General features: G+C 41.3%; 1 protein-coding gene and 1 long non-coding RNA gene across 4 annotated transcripts in view; one reads left to right on the forward strand and one right to left on the reverse strand.

The window, feature by feature from the left end:
• LOC146582763 (neural-cadherin-like) overlaps positions 1-26,723 on the reverse strand; it is a 342,729-nt gene that overhangs the window by 14,194 nt on the left and 301,812 nt on the right. For both annotated transcript variants that reach the window (XM_085287908.1, XM_085287866.1), the window contains 2 exons: positions 26,140-26,320; positions 17,063-17,307 (listed from right to left, as the gene is read on the reverse strand). In XM_085287908.1, coding sequence (XP_085144034.1) covers positions 17,063-17,307; positions 26,140-26,320 — 426 coding nt within the window. The remainder of the gene's footprint in view (positions 1-17,062; positions 17,308-26,139; positions 26,321-26,723) is intronic.
• Positions 429-6,650, forward strand: LOC146582764 (uncharacterized). 2 transcript variants are annotated; one of them, XR_014894058.1, is made up of 4 exons: positions 429-566; positions 3,976-4,096; positions 4,343-4,412; positions 4,587-6,650. It is a non-coding gene; the product is annotated as an uncharacterized LOC146582764 (long non-coding RNA). The 2 variants fall into 2 exon arrangements; XR_014894056.1 differs by having other exon boundaries at positions 480-566; positions 3,973-4,096.

Here is a 26,723-nt window from a genome sequence, read left to right on the forward strand (position 1 = left end):
TACATGTACCGGAAAATGATAGGGTTGAACATTAATAATGGATTCCTTGCAGGCGCTGAATTTCCAGGCACTGTTTGGGAAGCCAAACTGCCCCTCAGTTGTAGTAATACAAATCTTCCCACACTGACTATATTCATGCATAAAAAACTAAGTAAATTGGCCCCCAAAGTTATTCTTATTACTTATTGAATGTAATTCATTTAGCTCACAGGGCAGTAAAGCCCTGCGTGGAAAGTTAATAAAACACTTAATCCAAGGCCAGTATCTGTCCAATGTCTTAGCTTAGTTTTCTGTATTGTTCGCTTTCTCAAGGTAACTGTGCTCAGCGAGTCTTTGTATCTTTTGCACTCTCCACTGCTCTTGTTATTGATCAAAATGTGTCCTTTCTTTAATCCTCCACCTCCTGTTGTAAAAAAAAATTGTGCCAGTGGTGTCATAGAGGTGCAGTCGTATCTCAGCTGCGCTCTGATAAAGATGCGGCTATGAATAGACCCTCACACTGGGACATTTTGGAGCACGGGGTACAAACAGACAGAGAAGCTACAGCGAACGTTTGCTGTGGAGAGGTAAGAATTAAAAATAGATGTTTTTTCTTGCTTCATTCAGTACTTTTAATTCTGTGCGCATTCTGGCGAGTTTTCCAACACATCAGCATGCACCTTGGATCGCTGAACTCTGTTCTTGTTGGGTTGAAGTGTTCACTTTCATCGAGTGTGGAATTTCAGATCATCCGAAGCGGCCTGGGGGGGCGTTCAGATCCACGTACCGTTAAAATATAAATGCAATCAGCGTTTTGTCCACAAACAGTCGGCGCAGACATTAACTGTGAGAATGCACTGCAGATAAACAGGCTGCTAATGATGCGCACTGATAGACAGACACACCTCGTTCTCTACTTATTGCATTCAGAAGAGTTTCGGAAAACTTCACTGGAATACAAGGTCTAGATTTTCAGCAGATATAATTATGGTTAGGTGTCTGCCCAGCAGGGTGACGACAATACCCCATCACCCTTTTATGGCTGAGAGGTAAGAACAATCAAACTAATCCAAATTTGAAAAGATCGTAATCCGGTCTTTAAGTGATGACGTGATGAATCCTGCTTCCGGGCCCAAACTACTCTGCGTTTAATAAGGATGTTGTGTTTTTAACATGTTTTATTGCTTTGCATCTTGTTCTATTTAATCTACAAGCTCCTAAAAACAGTCAGTGATCACTGTCGGCCTCTCTCAGTTTTTATTACCACTGTTTATTTTAAAGCTCAGTTTTTAAAACTAACCTCGTATTGTGGATGGATTATCTCAGTTGTTCTCCTGACTGAAGTTTGGTCCGTTTACAGCATCCTGCTATGCGATTGCATTTGTCCCTAACCATCGGGAACCTTCACGTTAACTTTTATCGAGTGGAAAAAAGTTAGCGTTCATCCTCCAGCTTCACTGTGTTTATGCTATGCTAACATAGCTGTGTTGCTAGCGATCATGTAGCACATCATTATATACCAGCTAGCCCAACTTCAGTAACCCTACAAACGTCACTGCTGTTTAGTTTTCTGTCTTCATTTATGTTGGAAGTGATAGCAGAGCTGTACGTTTGAATTGTTTCAGAAATCTCTCAGTCAGATCATGCTATATTATATTTAGGTGGAAACTAGTGAGCTAACTTCCTGCTAACTTCTAACTCTGTTACATTTAATAAATTGTGTTTTCGTGGATGCCTGGATGTTAAACTTAATTCTTACACCTGGTAATGCAGCAACGCTGATCATTTTGTTACAGATGAAAAAATTTTGACAGTTTTTCAACTCTGTGGCAAAGATTGGGCCCAGACACGGCTAATGACGTCTGACTTAAAGACCAGGTGAAAATTAACAACAGTAAATATTTGAAGTTAAAAGACTGAGACCAACAATAGTCCAGTAAAATCTGTCCATTCCTAAACCTTTCGCTCTCTCTCTGATGGGTTTACTTTGGTTTTCGAGCCTAAACATGTTATCCTTCACTTGCATCCAGTGTTGCCAACTTTTTCGCCAAATTTTATCGAATTTTCAGACCCCTTAGCAACTTTTTTTTTTCTAAAAAGCGTCTAGCGACAAATCTGGCGCCTTTTTCTGGTATTATTGGAGACTTATTTATGACGACTTTTTGACGTGAAAGCGCGTATCGCTCTTACTCTCAACAAGCAGCGGTGCTGCCGTGGGCACCTCGCCCGTGCCAAAGCGCTCACAGGCGGAGGATAGTCCTCCCCCAGCTGCTATCAGGGCAGAAGATGTTCACCTATGCGTCCAAACTGCAAATGAATCGCGCATGAGCGAAGCCGCTGCTCCCACACTGACTGTAACGCAGTCAGTACTTCTTTTACTGTTATGTTGTTTTGTGGATCACAAGGTTTAAAACTACTTATAAACACACACACACACACACACACACACACACACACAAAGTAACTCCACCACAGTGCCTATATCGGGTCACTTTTGCCGGTCCAAGCCCGGATAGAGGAGCAGGGTTGGAATTGTGACATTAAAAAAACCAATAATTGCTAAAAGAAATGTAATTTGTAGTTCTAAATAAATTCTAAATGCATTTAGGACGTTTTTTACTCCCTTTATGTCTCTTCCACGATGTTATTTTTCTCGTCTACAATGTTGGTTACAATTACATTAGCATGACCAATTATGCAAATTAGGCAATGACATCATTTAGCGACTTCTAGCGACTTTTAGGACAGCCAATAGCGATTTTCCTTACTGAGGAGTTGGCAACACTGCTTGCATCAACATCTCACTGCACCTCATTCTGAAATTTCCTGTGAACAGCTACAAAATACAACGTTTGGATTAACTTGTCATGGAATAACAAGGCAACAGACCTCAATTGGTCATGAAACTGCTGTCAGTCAATTGTCCAATTACTTTAGAGTCTCTGAAAAACAGGGGACTGTGTATGTCTATAATTCCTCAACAATGCAATACTTTTGTTAAACCCCTTGAATTGAAGCTGAAAGCCTGTACTTCAGTCACATCTTGACTGTTTGATTTAAAACTCAATGCTGTGACATGCAAAGGCACAATTACAGAAACTGCATCATCATTTGCATTTTTGGACCCGAATTTAAATACAGGGTCAGTAAAGTAACATAAAACAAAGCCAGTGAGGATACGCGATACTGCCTCACATAGATGGTTTCTTTTATGCAGTGCTGGGTTGACCCACTTATCTTGGGCAGTGAGTTTTCCTTCAAAACAAAGAACTATAAACAAACAAAGAAAAAGACAAAGAACGCAAACATAAAAAGCCACAAAACAAACATACAAATACCGATCAGCAGTTTATTCTCTGTAGTGCTTTTAATAAATCATCCATCACTTTTGAGTTTTGCAGGAAAGATAAACATAAATAAAAATAAAATGTTATTTTTCAGAAGGACTGAGGGGACTCCGGCTGAGCCTGCTGGTTGAGGCGATGCAGGTTTTAATGGCCCATGTGAGGAGCTGGTTGAGTCCCAGTGAGAAGCAGGTTTAATGGCACTCGTGAGGGACAAAAAGCAGCTCAGGAACATTGTGCTGGCTTTGACTCTAAATGAATTTTAAATTACTTTGCGCACTTTTTTGCCTTGAGGAAATTTCATCATCAAAAAATAAAATAAAAAAATCAGCAGGCAAATTTCCCCTGTGATGGACCGAGTTCAGTGTCGGTCCCCAAAGTATTTGAACAATCATCCAGCTCTACAGGTGACAGCTGCCACTGCTGCCTTAAACAGCACGCTTTAATCTGAAAACTGTTAGCAATGTCGCTACAAAGGTGCACCTATATATCGTCTCCCTCCTGCTTGTGCTGTGTTCTCTCCTCCTTCACTTTCTGCAGGTATATGGAGAACTGCATGTTCTGTACTTATGATGCAACCTGTCGAGCGTTTATTGTTGTATTGTTTCTTGTCTCTCTAAGATCTTCTTTTCTGTCTGGTCTTTCTAAGCAGTCACGGCAGATGGCTGCCCTCCCAGAGTCTGCTTCTACCGGAGACGTCCTACTGTTAAAAGGTTCCTTCTGCTCATAGAGAATAGTTATGTCATAGAGGTTTCCATCTAAAATACTGAAAGGTATTTACCTTACTGTGAAAAGTGCCTTGGGATGACAATCATGGTGATTTAGTAATATATACATGTAATTGAAAGTTAATGATTTTGTGTTTTGGGCCAAGGTGCACTTTCAAGTCTTTCTCTTTGAACCTAAATGCCTTCAAGTCGAATTGAAATCATCTTAAGTAATTTTCCACCCTGAAACACTGTCACCATCATTGTATCTTTAATGGCTTTTTATAATATAAAAGCTCCTTTTCATCTCAGATGGCTGGAGGGACGTGTCTGCGTTTGATCCACAGATGCTGGCAGGCTGAGCCCCGGCAGGCAAACAAGAGTAGGTAAACAAACTAGCACTAAAGTCTACATGGAAATGTGCTGTTAACCATGATATTGAAAAATGAGGGTTACACATGCATCTAACCAGCCAAAGATTAGAGTTGCAGGTAAATCACAATAATCAATTTTTATTGATTATTATTGTTATTTTTTTATTTATTGATCTCTGCAGGGAATCTCATCCTCTGTTTCCAGCTTCCAGGGACCGGCTCCAGGTGTAAGGCAGGAACAAGGACTGAATGATGGGAGAACTAGCCTGGCATGTTCTTTACAGCGGGGGAAACAAAGACCTAAGACTGAAACCATGAACCCTCCACAGCGTCCAGGGTTCATTGCCCACTCTCCATATCTGAATTCCATGAGCCTCATAGACTGCCCTTCCAGCACACATTGTATATATGACCCCACTGCACTACAAGCTTGTTTGTTCTAATTTACATGCCCCAACCTCGCTCCCTCTTTCAAATCATTCACCTCCCATTAGTACACGGTGTTCTGTCTGGTTCTGGAGCTGCACCAGTCCCCTCTGACTCCTTCCTCAAACCACAGCTTACACCATCTGCCATTGTGTGCTAGAAATGCTGTCAATTTCTTGGTCCTGTCCCAGATACATCTGGCTAATAAGCATTCTGTAGTGACGCATGCTGGTTTGATTGAAGTTTGCTCAGAGTGAAAAGAAACCAAACCATCAACTGATTTTGGAACAGAGAAATTAAAGTATATGTGTGAAAATGCATTTAAATGCCATTTAAGGCATTTTTATCTGACATCAGCTGATGACCTAAACAGCTTGTTTTTGTTCGATGGCTTTCTCCAAAAGTTGTAGACCTAAAATGTTGCTGCAAGCATAAATGAAGTTGATTGTTTGGTGCCAAACCTTTTCAGCTGGTCACTACTCAAAAGTCAAGTATGCCCAAATGTGTCTGTGTAGGTTCTCAGTCATCCGGGACATGCAATTGTCTGCCATCTATAATCCAGTTTTGAGGTTCCTTCCCAGACGCCTTCACGCTCACTCACATCCTGGGCCATTTATAACCTTAGCAAGTCACATGATAGATAGGATGAGGCTAGGTTTCACAATGGGTTCACCCGAAACCTTGGCTGACTATGGCCCACACCCGTTTTCACACCTTGGTTTGTGTGATTAGGCAGAGGATCAATAGGGGGTCCATGGCCCTCTGGGAGACTTAAAATTTGGGACTCTCCACCAATAGTACTTCTTGGATGAAATGTCTTCAAGAAACCTAAAGAAGTCCAGATGCTTTTCTTTCCAAGCTCCTTAGACTACGCCCAAATGCGTGCACATGGAATTTGCTGCAAAGATCCCTAAAACACAGTCAAGACAACAAATATAAACTAATATGGATGAACCCCCCCCCCAAAACAGTTATCTTGTGACTGTGATGATTTATCTGTGAGGGCACATTTGGTGTTATGGTCTCTAAATAAAACGCCTCATCTAAATATAGTAAATCAAGCTGTAGATTATTGTGATATTTTTGCGAGTGTGTGTTTGTTTGTGGCTTTGAGTTTCAATATGTATTTACATGAAGCTGAATAATACTCAGTGTTCCTGCGTGAGGAGGTGGTAAGACAAAGGGTCATCAACACGCACCTTCAGCACAGACTGCAAGCTCTGCCAATGCATACATGAAACAGTGCAGCGAAGAACGTCTCTGTCACACTAATTAGCCTTAATTTACATCATTTAGATGGATCGGAAAATCCATCTCTACATGATTTAAGTAGGTGCTCGTGCTATTTCAGTGGGATATTCTATGGCATATAAAGACATATCTGGTGGTGCGTTCAATAAAAAGCAGTCCATGCTGTGTTTAGGGAAGATTAAGAGAGTCTGCATCTGTGCTGTCAGACCACTGCTGTGTGGGGCACTTAGACGATAGATTGGTTTATTATTTAAGACAAAATAACTATTTGGCTTTTGAGCATTGAGCAGTATTGTCTGATTATTTATCTATTTTTTTGTAAGCATACATTTGGTCTTGATGTTGCTATTTTATCCACACACGATGAAACTAGTGCACTGGAGCAGGAGCAACCTCCCAGCGTAAAACCATCTGCCCCCTTATACTGCTGCAAATGTCCTAGAACCGATCTGCTGTGGCCCAGTAAAGAGTTCAGTTTGAGTTTTGACGTGGATTGAAGAATGTATTTTTGTGGCATGCTGTGAACATGGATTGGCTCTGTGTGTGAAAACAAAATAAATATTTATGAAACCGGTTCTCCAACCTTTTCTGGCTTTCCCCACCTCAGAATCTGAAGCTTTAGTCAATAATCAACACTGAATGTTGCTTATATAAACATGAGTGTGACTGCACCACTAAATTCTGGCTTATTCATTTTCCCTAAACATCAAAAAACTCCACGACCCAGCACTGGGGCCCACACCACAGTCTGAAAACCGCTCATCTATGACAATAACACCACCTGACAATGATGAACAGATTCACCATAATACAAAAATATCACATTCAATGCTAAAAAATAGCCACTGGAGTTTAAAGAGGAACTCTTGACCTTTGGGACATACTTTGTGTACTTTCAGACTATGTTCATTTTATAATAAACACTTATTTTTAGCATGTGCATGGTATCACTTCTAAGCCTAAAACATACTGAAAATATTCAGAGAGTATTAAAAATAGGTATTCTAATAAAAAGTAATACAATTTGTACATTTACCATGCAGCAGCATGGTAATGGAAGTATTAACCCTACCATAGAACCAAGTCCGCCAGAGCTTATATTATATTTTTACATGCCGTAGTGCCATTTTTGGGAGCATTTCAAGTTGATATACATCAATACAACCATTATAGCCCAAATTTTTATAATATGTATGCATTAAGTGCATAGAAATTACATAAATTGCAAAAAAAGTGCAATAAACTACAAACAAATTGAAAATCGTTTTTGTTTTTTAACATATATTTCTAGTTAGAGAAATTTAAAGAGGCTTATCCCTCAAAACTGTAAATACAAAAAAGTTGCACAAAATAGTTTCCCACCACAGGAAATTTATTTTGAGCGTCTTCATAGTTTTATTTTTGAAATACACCAATTTTTATACCCTGCAGGAAAAACGAAAATAAATATTATAATGCAAATTTGCAAAATAACAGCATATGCATCGAAATAAAATATTTCCAGCAGTGCAATATGAGTCCTAAGCATCCCAGAAACGACACAGAAAGTCATAAAGTCAAAGATAACTTTTAAAAACACCAGTATAGGCTCATGAGGCCCTGATGGTAAAAAACTACATTTCCGCGAAAACGACGTCACTTCCGGTTTTGGGCAGGTAATGGCGGACATGCGAAAGTTCGTGCTGACGTCTATTCCAACGTAGGAAGTGTTACAAACAGCTGATCGGATTGGCAAAGCCATGTTTTTGTTGCTGCAAGCGCTTTTTATGCAGTTTTTGCAAAGCTATATGTGGAAGGAAACTGTGACTTAGGACAAGCTGATGGCATCAGATGTAAGTACAACTCCTCCAGTTTCATATGCAAAAAAAAATTATTGCGCTAGCTTACGTGGTTGCAGTGCTACCGGGATTTTAAAATAGTTACGCAAAACGGAGCGTGCCCGCTCCGACCGGCTTTAAAGGGTTAATTAGTTCATATAAGACAGTGTAGCAAATTTAATACACAATAAAACCCCAAACTCTGATTCGAGTAAAGGACTTCATGTCCAGGTGGATTTTTATGGCTAGCAATGCATCTGTATAATAGTAACTCATTTCATTTGACAAGGATAAAACCAGAGTCCTCCTGAGGCAAATTGAATAGATTGCACTTAGTTGTCAAAGGCCCACATCTGTGTATCTAACACCCCACAGTTCACAGTGGATGTCAAAACAAGCGCCAAGCCATAAATTCATGGAAACTCATCTGTGATTTTTTTAAAAAGGGGAAAGAAGTAGATCTGAGGAGTGCTGGAGTGTTTCAGAGAAAAGGGAATTTGGAACCACCAGGACTTTTCCGAGAGTTGGTTGTTCAGCCAAAAGTAACTGACTCAGTAGCAGTCCTTCAATCAGACACTTAGAGTAGAGTGGCTAGATGGAAGCCACTCCTGAGTAAAAGACACACGACAGCTCGCCTAAAGTTTGCCAGACTGCATTTAAAGGACTCTGAAAGCATAAGAAAAAAAAAGTCTGATGAAACAAAAGGTCTGGTCTGATGAGAAAAAAATTGAACGCTTCGGGCAGAACTCCAGGTACTCAACATCGCGTTCCAGCCAGCCACAGCAAAACACCATTATTAAGCCTCCAGACGACACTACAGTGGTTGGACTGAGTCTCCCTACAGGGTGGAGGTCTGTAAACTAACAGCATGGTGCTGCTACTACAGCCTGGTACTCAACCCCTCAGAACATCAGAGGGCAAGATCAGGAACCCATTCCATTATTCATCGACAGATACAGAGCGGATCGAGCACCCAGCTTTAAGTTCGCAGGAAGCCAGAGTATCACCTCAGGTGAAAAAGGCAGAGGAGGGTCTAATTCCCAAGAATGCTCAGCAGCTCCTCTGCTGTATCATAGAAAAATAAAAACACATTAAAGCATTTCTGTAGAGCTCTAATGGCAGCTAACAGATTCTTCCAATCTAATATAAAGAACTTGAAAGGATCTGCCAAGAAAAAAATGGCAAAAGCAGCCTAATTTAAGAGAGTTTCAAATGACCTGAAGCTGCATGTGCTTCCCTGGGATTTCTATAAACCTCTGAGAGAAGGGTGTAAACAATAAACGATAAACTTCAGTTTTTAAGATTTGTTTTAAAAACAATACTCAGTTATGGAGTCTTAGCCCCGAACCGAGCACGTGTCTCAGACCTGCTGCTATCATCCACAGACATCTGTATTGTTCATTAGTATATTTGTCATAGTAGCTGCTGTATTGCTGATTGGCTAATAGAATTAAATGTATGTTGGTATCACTACAACTACGACTGTGTAACCACAGTCGCCCCCTGCTGGCCAGCGGGAAGAATGCAGATTTAAGGCACTGGCTTTTTCAGAGCTGGAAGCAATGTCCAAATAAAAATACAAATTTACAGCAAAAATAAAGACGTTTAAAGGCAATTTTAAAAATAATAGAAAACGTTTGATTAATTGTACTAACAGAGAAGACAGAAATTCAGTTAAATTCAATTTTATTTATATAGCGCCAAATCACAACAACAGTCGCCTCAAGGTGCTTTATACTGTAAGATAGACCATACAATAATATATACAGAGAAAAACCAACAATCATATGACCCCCTATGAGCAAGCACTTTGGCAACAGTGGGAAGGAAAAACTCCCTTTTAACAGGAAGAAACCTCCGGCAGAACCAGGCTCTGAGTGTGACATTCTAGTCTTTAACTATTCTGTTATTTAGAGCTAATTATCATGTATATGCATCAGTGCGTTGCACCTGATTGCTAGTATTGGTTGATAAGTCCCTTCTGGTTCCACAAACAAAAACATGGTGGCAGCATGTCTGTGTAGATTCGCAATCATCCAAGTCACAGTAGTCCTGAAAACCTAAAAAGAAGGTAACTGAATTTCTTTAGATTAACATGGTGGAAAAAATGTAACGCTGAATCTTCCCAAGGTTTGAAGATAATAGCCATCATCGCTTTACAAACCATGCTGTCTATGTCCATCTTTTACATAGAGCCTACGTTATTGATGTTCTGACATGACTGTTTAAAAAAGATAAGTTTGCATTTGACTGCTTTTCTGTAGTCAAATGCAAACTTATCTATCTTTCGAATATTTATTGTTGTACAATCTACTGTACAATATAAAGCTCCTTGAGGCGAAGGAAAAAGGAAAAAACTTGGAATGAGTTAAAGAGAAAAGGTGTTCAGAAAAACAAGCAAGTATTGGATGTCAGTGTCAAGCCAGCAGTAATAAGCCAAGTTAATAATGCAATAACAACATAATCCTGAGAGAAAAACAGCTGCTGAAACACAACATGAGGGCATAGAGGTGCGTGCAAAGAAAGGATGATATCTACGCAAAGCTCCACGCACGTAAAAGCCCGAAGAAGCATAAAGAATAAATTAATTTGCATTGCGCTGTGCAGAATCAATATTCCAGCTACATGATACATTCAGAGGACTATGCCATTAATCATTAAAATACTCAAGAGATTGCCAATTGGACTTTGACTCGGTTTGGAGCCGTGCTGACATTTCTGAACTAGAAACTTTGCTCTGAACTCAGAACCCCCGAGGAGCACCCCGGGGACTGACTGTGTCAGTGCTGCTGGTCTCTCAGTCCAATCAGTGGAGGAGACTGCTCCATGGATGTTCAAGCTAAAAACATCATTTCAATGTTTTAATGACATCAGGAATCGTCCTAACATCTAGCCCTTGTGACCACATTAGGTTTTGCATTGTTCATGCAATGAGGTCATGCATTATTTCATCTTCATGAGGTTTTGCATGAATGTATCATTTCTTTCATGATGAAATCAGGCACAAAATCATGCATTTCCTTACATATAAATGATGCTAAAAATTCAAGTGGATTTACATCCATTATTGTTTTTTCCACAGGTCATGATGAGTCACTGGTCTATTTTTCTACAGAGAGATGAACGAAGAAAAACCCAGCTGAAGTTTTAATAATGAAGCTGGTTTCCAGCTGGTAATCCAGCTGTTTATATCAAAATGACCTGATCTGTTTTTACTGTGATATAAAACAAATGATATTTACTTGAAATTTTAAGTTAATAAGTATTAGCAGATTTTTTTTGTAAAATACTGACTTTCTGTACTCACATTTCCTTCATCATATGAATAGGTAACAATAACTTAAATAACTACTTGTAGAAGAGCATCTCTGAACACACAGTACGCTGAACCGGATGGGTCAGAGAAGCAGGAGACCACACTGGATCCTGTCAGCTAACATGGGCTCACCAGAAACTAGACAACAGAAAATTAGCCTGGCCTGGTCTCAGCAGTCTTGATTTCTGCTGTGATATCAGGATAGTAGCAAATTTGGGATGTGGTAGAACAGGAGATTCACATCATGGATGTGCAGCTAACATGCTATCAAATCAATATGGACCAAAATCTCTTTTTCTCCAGCACCTTGTTGAAATTATGCCATGAAAATTCAGGCAAAATCCAACCAAATACCAGCAGCTGCTGGCGAGTGTATGCTGTTAAGATAAGGGTTCATTAGAAATTCTAAAGCACGGTTGTTAGCACTGTTGCTGCACAGCAAGAAGGTCCCGAGTTCAATTCCACCATCAGGGGTCTTTCTGTGTGGAGTTTGCATGTTCTCCCCATGTTTGCGTGGGTTCTCCCCAGGTACTCCAGCTTCCTCCCACAGGCCAACGACATGCAGTTAGTGGGAATAGGTTAATTGATCAATCCAAATTGCCCATAGGTGTGAATGCGGGAGTGAATGTGAGTGTGAATAGTTGTTTGTCTCTGTGTGTACCCTGTCTCTCGCCCTATGACAGCTGGGATGGGCTCCAGCGCCTCCCGCGACCCTGAAAAAGGATAAGCAGAAGCGAATGGATGGATGGAGAAATTCTAAAGTGGCTGTGACTAATATAATCTGCTATTACACATCTCTAACCCTACACTGACCTCAAGGCTTTATAACAGGACTTTACTAATGGGTTTGTTTTAGCCTAAACCATTTTTCCAAACTTTTGCAGGTTAAACCAGTCAAACAGGAAATAAAAGGAAGCCTTTAAAATGTTCCCAGTCAATCCTCCAATAGCAGCCTCTCAGTCAAGTGTGTTTCTGACACCACCGCCTCTTGAAAATTGATAGCAATCTAGCAAACAGCTGTTGAAATGTCTCATTCGAACTACAAATGTCAACTTGGTACAAATGGAAAGTAAAGTCAAGGATCACCCCACTTATTAAAGATTCATCCTCCAAGTATCACACACGTTAAAATGACTTATGTGCTGGAGGTGCTAGAATACACACACACACACACACACACACACACCCCACCAACTATGAAGCCTTCATGTTGTAGGAACCTCAGTACCAGCAGACAAGGGAAAGCTCATAGCTGACCATATCAAACCACACAACAGATCAGGATCAAAGGGAATGAGCGAATATGAACGTTTTTGGGAGTAGAATTTGTCTTTAATCTTCACCAATCACAACATTCTCAGAGAACTGCTTTTGAGAGTTGCTGCCCTTCTTTTGTTCTTGCTATTCAAACATTTGGAGTGTGCACAAGAAATATTTGATGAAGGCTTAAAAAAAAAAAAGAAAAAAAGAAGTCTCTCTCGTCGCTACTTAAATTTCAGAGTGAGGAATGCTTGACCGATCGAGCGCAGGATGCTCTACCGACTGAAATTACTACCAAAGCCCCCGGAGCATTGATCTCAATTTCTGCAGGTTTGGGTAAACAGCACCTTATACGCCTACAAATCAAGTAATTAACACTTAAAACAGCGCTGAGCCTCAACAGGATCAAGGTTGGATGTCGCATTTAATATAAGCCCGGAGCCAAATTTGAAGGAAGATGTTGGAATGGAGGAGAAAAGAAAAGGAGAAATGATCATTTGAGTGTCTGGCTGGTCTCCGGGTGTGAAAGAGGTGCCCTGTGAATCACCAATGAGACAATCAGACATGGCCAGCAGCAGTGTGACACCAACACCATCTTCCTCACCACACATCTCCCACTTTTTCTTTCTCTCGCCGTGCTGCGCGCAGCCTCGGCTGTGCTATCTATTCAGCTCCCTCTTGTTTTCTTTTGGTATTGTGTGTCGTCCTGTTTTATTTTGCACTCCTCTGATCTGCTTTCTCTTCTTGGGCTGTGCTCGTCTCATACTGCTCTTTACTGTTCTGTTGTATTGTCCTCAATTAAACAACGGGAACATGTCATTGTACTGACAGCTCTCTGAGTACGACTGAGCCTGAGGCGCTTTCTCAGCAGAGGATCCTTCAGGGATTGGAATACAAAGCTAAAAGGTACAGGTGGATGAATATTCAACAAGCAAAAACATAAAGGAAGGAAAGAAAAATGTGGATTTTAACAACAGAAAATCAAACACCAGAATGTTTCAGTTGATCCGCTCACAGGCGAGACAAAGGGCTGCTATACAGCTTTACCTTTGAAATTTACTGCCTAAAGTCCAACCCAAAGACTCCATCCCACAGCCCCCCTCCCTCACCACCATCCTGTCACATTCAACACTTCAGGTGAGGAACGAGCTGCCAAAGATCGAGGTGCGAAAGGCTTCAGGTCCTGATGGCATCAGCCTCCGGAGGTGCTGCACAGACCAACTGTGTGGCATCATGGGATACATGTTCCCTGAAGCCTGAAGCTACTTTCCCCAGCCTGAAGCTGGGGAAAGTAGCACAGCTGTGGAAGACCTCCGGTGTGGTACCAGTGCAATAGACTACACATCCAAAGGACCTCATCAGCTACAGGCCGGTAGCACTGATTGTGCATCTCATAAAGACCCTTGAGAGGCAGTTCCTAAAATATCGCACCCTGTTTAGCTCTTCATTGGATCAGTTGCAGTTTGCCTACCAGCCTGGCATCAGGGTGGATGATGCCATCATCTACCTCCTGCACCAAGCTCTGACCCACCCGGAGAAGCCTGGAAGATTTCTCCAGTGCTTTTAACACCATCCGACCTCTGAGGGACAAGCTGGAGCTGTCAGGAGTGGACCACCACCTGTCCTAGTGGATACTGGACTACCTCACTGGTCGCCCACAGTAGATGAGGACACCCTCTACACCTCAGACTTCTCCATCAACTACCCAGGCTGCCATCTACAAAGGTTCTCTGATGACTCTCCCATCGCTAGCCTCATTAGGGTGAAGATATATCAGAGTACAGACAGTGGATTCAGGACTTTGTGGACTGGTGCCAGTGGAACCATCTCCTGATCAGACTCTGAGGAGACTGAGATCTTTTGGAGTGGCAGCCATCTCTAATGGTGTTGTCTGTTGGAACAGCAGCTAATCTATTGCCGAAAGGAAGCTGAAGCGGTTGGATAAGCTGATCAGGAAGGCCAGCTCTGTTTTAAGGTGGTAGGAGACAGAAGAACTCTGCATCACTCTTGGACAATGACTTTATGCCATGCATGAAGAACAAAGGAGCGATATCGGAGGTCACCACATGATCCAGTAGCTTGTAAGACCACCTTTAACACCAATAACTTCAAGTAACAGTACGGGAGTTTTTCCCCTGGTAACCCTTCCAACCAAGCCCTGCTTACTCAGTCCAACAGCTTTAACATTTAACATGCTAACTGTGGACTGTAGAGTCTGGGATGCAGCTCTTGGGCTTTTTGCAGTTTCTCTGAGTGTTGCCCAGTCTGACCTTGGGGAGACCGACCACTTCTGGGAAGTTTGCATCATTGTATTAACACACACCAGAAAGCTCCAGAGCCACAAACTGACATAACTACACTTTTATAGAGGTGCCGACACGTGCTAATGATCCATTAAAGAAGTGTTTGATTAGCAGAACCTGGCTGCTCTTTAACCTCTTAAAAATATTAAGAATGTACTTAATTTACAGGACTACATTATATATATATATGCACTGTGTATAGTACAGTTTTACATAGCAGTACAAACAGTTACTGTATAGGGATTCAGGTTGATGTAATTTAATGTGCTGAAAGGAGATCCCTGGATTTGGATCATTTACTCTGCTAATGCAGTGAGGCATCCTGTTAATCCAATGTTTCACTGAAGCCCTCCATCTACCTTTTAAAACGTATACAAACCAGATCATAATAGCTAATCTCGCTCACAATCCATCACAATTTACAGGCTACTGTAATATGTAAAGCACAGAGGGGTCGGCTGTACTGCACAAACTAATGAGAATTAACATCCATTGAGACATCAGAGAGGCTCACAGTCATATCCAGGACAACTTGATCCCATTTACCACCAAACAAAAGTGTTTGAGTTCAGAAGCATCGTGGTCAGCTGTAACCACGGTCATAAAAAGCATTGGGCATGTTGACATAATGGTGGTAGTAAGGATCCAACTAAGCTTTCCTAATGTGGGAGTCAACCAGTAAGACCACTCCCTCCACCATCATGACACACAAGATTATGACCATCATCGTCATCATAACAGGATAACCTAGGTACACAGATTAGTCCATGCAAACACTCATTTCATGAAAATCATAATCCGAACCAACACTTTGAGCAGCAGTTTTTGCAAAAAGGGAACGGTGACCATAAAATGACCATATATTCCTGTGACCTTGACCACAATTGTGTACAATTTTGATTAAATCTGACCAACACTGTAGGAGTAGCAAATCTTGTGAACTGAACGAACAGAGAGATGAATGAACAAACAGGCAACGGACGCCACAAGCTTCGGTCAGATGAGCTAAATAACTGAACTGTAATTACATCTGCAGATAAAGAAGATAAGCCTAAATAGGATTTGTCATGTTACACATACACAGTTACAAGCTTGGACGTCTTTTTGTTAACCAAAAGTTCAGAACACACACTTTTCTAAACAGTTTTTTCTACTCTTATCTGTATGATGTCAATGAGAGCAGATATCCTCATGCACTCATGAAACAAGCAGGATTCACAGAGGACCTACATTAAAAAAAAAAAAATCTTTTTTTCTGAACTATGAATGTAAAGCTACTTTAGTACAGTCTGAGAATAAATATGGCATCATGGGGGAGTATAAAAGGTCCTGCTCCAAGCTTTGGAATAACCTTCATTAGGAAGGGAGAGATGTGATATTAAAAAGCTTTCACAGACGTTCTTAAGATTTAGGTCAGCGAGGATCTCAATGTACCCTCAACTCTGTACAACAGATCCAACGAAGTAAACGAGCAGAATCATGCAGAATCTGAATAATCATTAAAAAGAATTCCCATCTGGTAAAATTCACACAAATAACTTGAGAAGTCTGATTAATAACTGCCTGAAAACTTCAGTGCAAGACTTGGAAACTTCTTGAGATCACGTCTGCAGAAACATTCATTCTTGATTAGCTGTCGTACAACTTCATTTTTGTTTGTTAGAGTATATTAAATCACGCAGTAAGTATTAGTTGCTTTACATGTAGAGTGACATAAAAAGTTATTTTAGAGTTACTGACCTCATGAAAATCAGGCTGTCATTTTGAAAACACTGATCGATAAAACGGAGCGCACCATCTTCGTGGGGTCTCTGTTTGTTTCCACACTAGACTTATAAACACATTAACTCCCACATAATAAAAAAAACGCCCTTGATTAGCTAATTACAAACACCTGGCGCTCTACCGTCGTACCGCTTTAGAGTGCACGAACTTTATGAATGAAAGCTTCAATTTTTTCAAGTGTCAGTTTCAAATCTATCGTGCACTCCACTGTCACATAATAGTAATTTTGTACTCATCAGTACTTTAATGAAAATTGCAGCATTTGTCAGCCTGCACACGAAGCAGATTCACCTCCGTGCTCCTCCCGCCTCGCTGCAGTGCGTTCACGACAACACTGCTCATGGCTGCATCAATACAGAGTTATAGCTTTAAACATTATATTAAGCATCATTATTGTTTCCAAATTGCTTATAGTTAGGATGGGAAGTATTGCCATAGAAACACGACAGTAATACAGTCTGACAGATGTGCGTAACAGGCAGTACATTTACAGGACTTACCCAGTAAGGCCATGAAGCAGATACAGATGGCAAAGAGGGAGCTGAAGCTGAGGCCCACGTCCTCCCTGTATATGGCCAGTGTCGTCTCACAGCGGTGTCCTCGGTAACCCTCCGGGCAGTGGCAGGTGAATTTGGAGGGCGACTGGGCCACGCAGGTCCCGCGGTGACAGGGCCGCATAGCACAAAGGGTGTACACGCAAGACTTTTTGGTCCCGTTTACACTGATCATGTGACCAGGAGGACATCTGCAAAAGACAAGAGTTGGATAGAGACAGCAGGCGGTCAGGAACAGAGAAAACAAGCAAAAAAACCCACCTGTATATTTCATGTAGATTAACATTAGACATGTTCGTGACATTTGATAAGGTGAACAACATGAGAATAAAAAGAGAACTGTTACTGTTACCTCATCAGAATATACACTCCTCTTATATTATGTAGCTGTGAAAGTCAAACGTGACAGTGTGGCGAGTTCACAATAACTGGTGAGCCAAAAGCTCAGGTTTCAGAACATTTTTTCTCCATTGGTGGATCTGTAGACCTTTGTGACATCACAGAGCGAGGCTGAAATGCTGCAGTATTAACACACTTGTTCCTCTCTGTCAGTTCTCTGATGTCCTGACCTCAGGGAAGAGGAAACAACGGCAGCATGAACACTCTGCTTCAGCTATTATTCTGAAATCGAGGGCGATAAGACAGGACAAGGCACCGGAAGACTGGGAATTTTAGGAATGTGTGTAAATACTTAAAACTATAAATAAATGCATGTAGCGCAATTATTGTATTCAAATGATGTTTCTCTAAAACATACTTGAGCAAAGAAAGTGTGCAATAAAATAGTTGAACAAATGCAATTGACTAAAAAGTTACTGAAGTAAGCTGGCTTGTCATTATCTCCCTCTGGTCTTAACGGAGTTATTTACTACTTTAATAGGTGATCTTACACAGATGTACACTTGAACAGAGAACTGGACTGCAGGGGATGAAAGTGCTGACAGTGGCACTGGCAGTAACTAGGATGGTTTTATGCAGACAGGGGCACATTTTCTGCCTCACTTCAGAAAGCACTACTATAATTAAAAGCTCATTTGGGTGTAACAGTTCAAACAAACATTTTATGAGCCCATTAATTCACCATCCCATTCAAAGTCTATGGAAAAGCTCCAGGCTGAACATTTTGATGACATCAGAGTCGTACCTCTGCTCTCCGCAGATATGCTCGTCCTTATAAATATTGACTTAACTTTACTATGAAAGGAGCGACGCTAAATCCAAATTGGTGCTGTAATTCATCTCGTAACTGCTCTTTCTCAGCTACAGAAACTAACCCAGACGAGGCAGTAAAGGGTTAATTTCCTGTATCTTCTCCCAGAATCTGTCTCTGAATTATGTTCTTATCTGCTTAGCTATTTAAACTCACTGTGTGGGTGAGAGTCTCAGGAAATCTCAACGTTCGTTTTTAATGCAATTCCTTGAGGACACAGTTCGATTCAAAATCCATTTTTGATTCGATATGAAAGAAAGGCAGGAACTGTGCTTTGGCTTTTATTTTAGTACATTGTGTACCAACACCTTTGATTCCTTCTGTCATGAAATATAAGAATTCAGACCAAGAGAAAACAGTGGGGAGAAGACGTGTGAGAACAAGCAGGCTTTCATTTCACCCAGTCATTTATTTAAAGGCATTAACTTAGAGCGTTACCAAAGCACAAGGTTATGAGATCAAAGGCAAACTTCTAGACCAACATCATGGGCTAATTTTTTGGTAAACAATGGACGTTTATGTGTGTGATTGTACTAAGAAGTAAATAAGGCCGAGCTCTCTGTGGTGTTGTTGCTGCTGTGCTGTTTCCAGCAGTGAAGAAAAGACTCTCTAACATCTGCAGCACCTTTGAAATGAAAAAAGCTGAAATAAGTTTATTTTCTTCAACCAAAAGTTGGTAGATTATTATTGTTTTTGTTGGCTTCAGTGTGAAGGTGGCGGTCAGTCAAAACCGTTCAGCTTATGACGAAACGAAATGAAAACGTTTAATGTAAAAATCTCATTTAATCGAGACAGTTAAGACGTTGGACATCCTCTGTCCTCCAGTGCCACACGCTTGCTTGGCGAGAAAAAGGTTGCTTGTTTAATTCCAGGCAAAGACCCGAATTCTCTTTGTCAGGAAGGGCATCCGGCATGAAACCCTGCAGGGTCAAACATGGGGAGCTAACAGATGTGGCTTTTAAAAGAAGCTTTTTCATTGGGCCAGCTGATGTGGAGGTTTTCCAGGCATGCCCAACTGGGTCTTACCCTAGGGTAGACAGGGAACTTGTGGTGAATATACATCTATGAGCTGGGCGTCAGGATTCCCAAGGAGTAACTGGGAAAACCTGCTGGGGATAAGAATATCTGGAATACCTGCATGGGCCATGGTTTACACATATACTTTACCATTAATCGTTTGGTTAAATGCCCCAGACAACTTAATAACTTAACTACTATTTGTGAACCAGGTGATCGCTGGGTGTGGTGTCAGTCTCGTCACCGTTTGGTTAATTTTTAGAAATTCTTTATTTTCAGACAGCAGTTTATGTTCACAGGACAAATATCAGAACAGATACGATGTTCTAATTTGTGTTACGACTCGGCTCAAAAGCCGCAACATAAAAAAGGAGATGAATACCAGAGTGTTAGTGAGAAGAGGTTTGGCTAAAATAGCTGGTGCCACCAAGGCAAAGACTAGTGAGCTTCTCGAAAGCCCGCCTCTGGTATGCTTCTATCCACACCTGATTGGGTGTGGCCAATTAGCAACAGGTGAGCACACTGTGGAGATTAGGGGCTGCAGAGGGGCGTAACGTTTGTCTTTAACATGAAGGACTGCTGTTGACGAGGGGCACATTTTTCTTAATCCTAATCAAGCATAAAGTAAAAATACAAAAACCAGCGATTTGTGCCACGGTCCCCTTCTAATCTTCTAAAGTGGACTTGGTAGGTTTCTAATTTTCTCTGGCTAATAAAACCACAAGCAGTGAGCAAAGGACACAGGTGGCATCTGACAGCATGAGGTGATACTAGTCTGATATACAATATAGCTGTATACAAAAAAACTAGTCTTTACTAGTCTTTAGTACAGATAGAGTGATCACACACAAACCTTAAATATATGCGAGGATAGACTAACTTTTACTCTCTATGATTTTGAGAAAATGATTCTGTTGCCGGCTGGGGAGGATAATTATTTATGCAACTCGCTCTCGTTTTCCTCTAATGTCCATCTTGTACAGGATGCAGCTGTGAGGAGCTCTAACCAGTGCCAAAACAAGTAGATGCAACACTTTTTTTACCTTTTATGTTCTGCAGGACTTTTCTAAACTGTCATCTCATATAGCAGCATTTCAGAACGAGCTACCGCACATTCACCCCACGAGAGTTTTCAGTCGTGGCTCCTACCCCAGAACTCAGGAGAACCATCTTAAGAACAAACGCAAAGTGGAATTACTTGTCCAAACCAACTGAAGTCAGCATCACCATTAAACCATTTTCACTGTTCAGTTTATTTGTTTTTGTTTGTTATTGCAGATGTAAATATCAGTTTTTAAAATGACCACGTTCCTATCGATCTGTTAGACATTTTAAAAAGAAAATTAATTTGTGCAAAGGATTATTATGCCACAATCATAGCCAAGCACTCGGGAATAATTGTAGCGCGGTTGGAGCCTGTGTAGGTGTTGAATACAGGACACCTGACTGTCTAACAGAAAACACAGCTTCTCTTATCATTACCTGTCATTAGCCATGACTGCAGTTGGTGCTATGAAGAGTGCCTTATCATAACATGGAGCCTGTGTGCACTGTAATCAGTGACAGGTGTGGAGCTGTTAGACTTTCTGAAGCATGATTAATAATATTTTTTTATTTCTCTGGTGATAGAGATGTTTTTCATCTCAATGTTATGCTGTCATGCAGCTTGGGAATTCTGTTGCTTTTCTTAATAATGTGCTCTGGTAAATAAATAGTAAAGGTAAAAATAGAACTTAAAATATGAAATGTGCTCACAAAGTTCCACAACTCTGTCTATAAATAAAAAAAAAACTCAAAATATTGTTTTTTATTCTGCTGATCTCTGCTTCACGATCATCTCTTTGTGCGTCTCTCCATGACTGAACCCATTTTTGATCACTTACTGGAGTCCACTTCTGACCACATCTGTTTGGGCTCTAAGATTTCAACATGCCTCCTGGAAATCTTTTGAGGAATACCGACACTTCTGCATGAAACCGACTCTCTTACAGTTGGTGATGAGAGCTGGGTCTTTGGCTTCGATCACCCGGAAACCAGCGAGTGTGCGACACTGAAGGTGGCACATTATGTTAGAAACATGTGCAGCATGAATTTATTCCTTAGGGTCAAAGTGTCTGTCTATAACTTCTAGTATATTGTTAACTATCCTACTCACTAACATCGCCCATCCTCAGAATTATGTTTAGATTTTAGAGCTTTTATTTTAACATAATGGATGAGCAGCAGTGGGCTTTGCAGAAGGCAAGTGGTCAGAATGATAGGGTTCGTCTAAAATATCATTAATTTAAAGCTTTTGCAAACTACTTGCCATCCTTCCTGTGCCTGCATGGCTGAGATACAGAGACGTGGCAAATGTAAAATCAAAGTTTTTTATTTATTTTTTTTATCTTGTTGTGAGGCCGGTTGGATGTGCTGCCATATTCTCTGAAACGCCTGTGGAGACGGCTTATGGTTGAGAAATGAACATTCAATGCACGGGCGACAGATCTGGTTGACATTCCTGCTGTCAGCATGCCAGTTGCACGCTCCCTCATTGCTTGTGGCATCTGTGGCATTTTGCTGTGAGACAAAACTGCACATTCCAGGGTGGCCTTTTGTTGTGGGCAGTCTGAGGTACACCTGTGCACTACTCATGATGTCAGATCAGCATCCTGATGTGGCACACCTGTGAGGTGGGATGGATTATCTCAATATGGCAGATGTGCCCACTACCACACATTTGGACTGATTTGTGACCACTGTTTGGGAGGGATGGTTATATTGTGTATCTGGAATGAATTTTAGGTCTCTACGTCCATCCCATGGGGAATGGGAGCAGTAACAAAGGTGTTGCGTTTATATTTTTGTTGAGTGTAGTACTGTCTCTGTTTCCCCTCGTGAAGCAGTCGGTGCTCTGACAGATGCTTCGCCTCCACAACTGGAGGTCTGATCTGACGCCACAATAAGCTTCAATTAAACACCGTTTCGACTTTTTGATCCCCTCAACTATCCCCGCTTAGATGTGAAACAGTTATACTCTCTCTGTCTCCATTTACGTTTATGATAACCTGACTACAAACAGTGAATTTGTCATATTTTCTCTTTTCTTAAATGGAAAAAAAAAAAAGGATCTGACAAATCTGACTGTGTCCCTATTTATTTGAGCCCAAATGCAGCATTAACAGCAATTACTTGACTATTTGACGGTGGCCCTCCAGTTAGCTTCAAACACTTGGGCATGGAGTGCTCACTGCCAACATTTACTACCCTTTAATCATGTTTCAAGGTTCAGGTCAAGTACTGGAAAGAGAACAAGGCGAACAAATAAGCACTAGGAGAATAGAGAGTGTGTGTCTATGTGTGTGTCTGTGTGTGTGGCCGCGCTAGGGAGGTTAAAGCGAGATGAGAACCATACAACCCAAGAAATGGAGGGATAGGAGGGGCAGAGTGCAAGAATGAGAGCCATTGTAAAAGAAGAAAAAATAAATTGGTGGATAGATGATGTGGGTGAGTGGATGAGTGGATGAGAGGAGTGGGAAAAAGGGGAAAGGCCAGATTAAAAGCTAGGAGGTTGCACACACTGAATAGAGGCTGATGTTTCCAATGGCAGAAAAATAGCTGAGATTAGTGGATGTGGCTAAGAGCTCTCCGTGTTTGATTCGCTCTGTGCCACAGGAGAGGGTTGTTAGCGCGCTGCAGCTTTTCGTTGCACGACATTTCCCATTTCCCACCGACAAACTAAGCCTTTTAGAGAAATTAACGCAGTAGTGCGTGTGAAACGTTGATCAAGCAAATGGGTGAATCCGATCAGGGTGAGAGGGGTTGAAAAAATTAATGTTGTTTTTACCACATTTAGTGGCCGAGCAGGTGGGTTCGCTGCATTGTGCGTTATGTTTGAAAGGGGGACAGGACTGCAGCTTTCTGTGGGTTTCAACTTTTGAAAGTCTGTCTGATGCCAACTTCAGACAGAAAATAACGGTGCCCAGAGTTCAAAGGCATTTGGGCCAGTAAATATACATGAATTTTCACAAATGTATTATTAGCAAACATTCTTTCTGTGCAAGCATTTATTTTAGGCAAATTGTAGTGAGTATATTAATGTAATGATGTGATCATATTAAAATGCCTTTTACCACATTAGAAAAAAGTATCATATTTAGATTTGGTTGATTTTCCCCTCAATGTAGTTTCCTTGGGAAGGAGTTCTTCCAGGACCTCTCCTGTTTTGAGTCTGAACCCGACTTTCAGAGAGCACTAATCAGTGATGCTCACTGGACCTCCTCCAGCATGTCCAAAAGTACAGCTCAGGCATGCACGTTACAGCAGACCATGTAGGGATAGTTTCATGTCCATGAAATTCAAAAAGACATGCACACTCACGGCCTGTTGTACTGACTAGAAATAAACTGTTTAGTCTCTGGGTCTGAGAGATCCTGCTCAAATCACCAGCAATAATCCTTGAAACTAAAGTAAAGTCGGCTTGATATTGAAGTTGATGCTTGCTCTCTGCACACGTCTGATTTCCATGGTGCATACGGTCAAGCCACGCTAGAAGTGGTCCAAAGATGCACAAGTAGATTAGCTTGAACAGCCCGCTAGCATGCGCTACCAAAAATAGTGCTTTGTTGTGTATCTGACGGACGAAAGCCAAACCAGTTCCACACCACTAAAGTTTCTGGTTCATCTGTTTCATTCAACGATCCGCTTTCGCTCTTCTCATTCTGCGTCGCAGCCATGTGCGTACGTAAACAAAGGCACCGCGCATGCGCGTTTTGCCCATATTCTATCGCGATATTTCATTTTTCATTTTCTTATCGTTGCCCAACATTACACCGGTATTACCGTGAACGGCATGATATAGCCCAGCCCTACTCCTGGGTAAGGTGTTCTGGGCACGTCCTACCTCTCAGCAGGGCACCTTACCCAGGACATGCTGGAGAGATTATATCAATCAGCTGGGCTGCGAATGCATTGATGTTCCCCCAGATAAGCTGGAGGGCGTGGCCTGGGACAGGGAGGTCTGGGCTTCTCCGCTTAGGCTGCCACCCCTGTGACCCGGCCCTGGATGAAGGGAAGTCAATGGATGGATGGGAGGAAGCTTTTCTCTGATAATAGTGTATACATTTCACCGTACTGGATTATTTTACATGACTTTCATGTCATAAAAGTCTACAGATCAGTATTTGAGACAGATATAAGATGATTTCACTGTCACAGGTTTAGCAGCTGCTCTGAGCCTGTGGCTAAGGAACTCAGTAACTTTATTTCTCATTCATGGAGAAGATAGTATTTTCAACAGGAAACTAAATGAGCAAATCATTTGCAATGGCCTTCAACCAGTTTGGCACTTGGAGGCTGCCTGGTAGTCGCCTTGCATTTATTGCTCCTGATTTTTTAAAAAAAAGTTTAATAAGAAAGAAGCATCACAAAAAAACTGAGTTAATTGAGACTGTGTGTAAAATAAAATTCCACATCCCTGAAAGGATTTGTTAATTGGGCCTGTAGAGAGAAAGCAAAAGAGTAAATTCAGAAGGAATTGCTGAGAATTAGCTGGAGGTAGTTTGTGATTTCTTTCCATGTTTAAACCACCAAAGCAATCAGAGTCACATTCAGTAATCCTGCATTTCTATAACTCCAAACTTAATAAAGAATGATCCGAACTGGTGCAGCAGAGGCTGACGTATCTTGACTTTTACGTCTGGATCCTACAATTCCCATAATGCACCTCCCTGCTATAATTTTGTTAGACCTGATGAATGACCACAGCTCCCGCTCTCATACACACACGGTTTTATTGCAGGCCCAACTGAGATTTCAGACATGCCCTGAAGTCATAGAAAGATATTACAGAACCCTTTTCAGAGTCTGAGAGTCAAACAAGAAAAGTGCTCATTGTGTGAAATCATTTTTAGACAAGAAATACCCAACATTTACTACCTCGTCTATCTATCACTGTATATAGTGATGGATGGGCATGGCTGCACGCACGTTGCTTAGGGATTCTGTTGCCTGTGCACTGAATGACTGGCATTAATTTATTCATAACATGATTAAAAAGTAGAAAAGACACGAGGAATGTGGTCAGATTATAGCTCTCATTATATCATTAGATCACCTGAGATCTGTTCAGGGTTTGGGATGGATTATTGCTCATTTTAATGTAATTTTCATGTTTGGGACATCCAAATGGGGAATTCTGGATTGATTGTAATTTCAAAATGCACGAGGTTAATGTGCTTTCTTTTTTTTAGCACGTATGCCACCATTTATAGTACAAGAAACAAAGAGCTCATGACCTGGTGGATGTTTAAAACTGCTCTGCTCCACTCCCACACATTTCAGACCATGTTGAAACTGTTACAGATTCCAAAAGAGTCAGTCTGCTGTCCTTCTTGTTCCAGTTTTGCAAGTTGTTGTACAGGATGCCAGTGTGGACCTTTTCTGGTCTTCCTTTACTATTTGCTTTGAATTGGCTGCCGTGCATTCAAACATCCTTTGTGTTTGTACGCACGAGCAAATGTGTGTTTTGTTAGAAAATGGTTTCCATAGAATTTGCACAGACATTTTAGCTTTACAGTAAATAAAAGCTCAGGGATGCTTTTTCTTTTGCAGTTTTAAGTGGGTCAGGGCTGGGTTTTTTCAAAGCATCTTTATATGCCTATGAACAAAAATAATATCCATGTCAGAGGCTGAGAAGTGGTTTCAAAGGGAGCAAATGGGTTTAAACGCAAGTGTTTTCATGCTTTTCACTCACAAGGAAGAGCGTGTGTGCTCGACTGTGCAATTGCATTCGGTATGCGTGGGTTTGTGCGCGTACCTGCATTCGTGCACTCTCCACAAGTCAACGCAGGTAAAAGGGGGGCTACATTGGTTCCTTTTGCAGGAGTCAGATGAGCACCCAACAGACAGGCCTTGTACGCTGACCTGGGAAACCCCATCTCGTGGCTGGCTGTCCAGCGGCATGTAGCGACCATTGAGGCGTAGATCCCTCATGCAGCCTGCAGAGAGAAGAATGGAAACGAGGGTTCAGCGGAACAACAAACAGACTTTTTATTTGCATTTATGTACACGGACACAAAATGAGAGCAGAGCTCTGCTCGTGTACCTGGTAACAAATAAACTGCTGGCTCCAGTTCTACCACTTGAGGCATAAATCCACCCACTCACATTTTGACGTCTCCAAGATTTAGCAAAATTCCTCTTTTGCTGCAACAATGTCTAGTGAGCTTTTGAGTGTCAGGTATTTAGAGCAGAATCTAATAATCCGTCATTCATAATGTTGTGGATAACAGGAAAATATTTGTGTTGGATACTTTATTATGTTCTCCGCGATGCGCTGACAACTTAGATGTGTCACTCGGGCAAACACCTGCTAAACTGTGCTAAAGGGAGTAAATACAT

Source organism: Mchenga conophoros, linkage group LG1 (genome assembly GCF_057382185.1).
Source record: "Mchenga conophoros isolate Kocher_MC1m ecotype Shallow Benthic linkage group LG1, M_conophoros_male_GT1.1, whole genome shotgun sequence".
Taxonomy (NCBI): Eukaryota; Metazoa; Chordata; class Actinopteri; order Cichliformes; family Cichlidae; genus Mchenga; species Mchenga conophoros.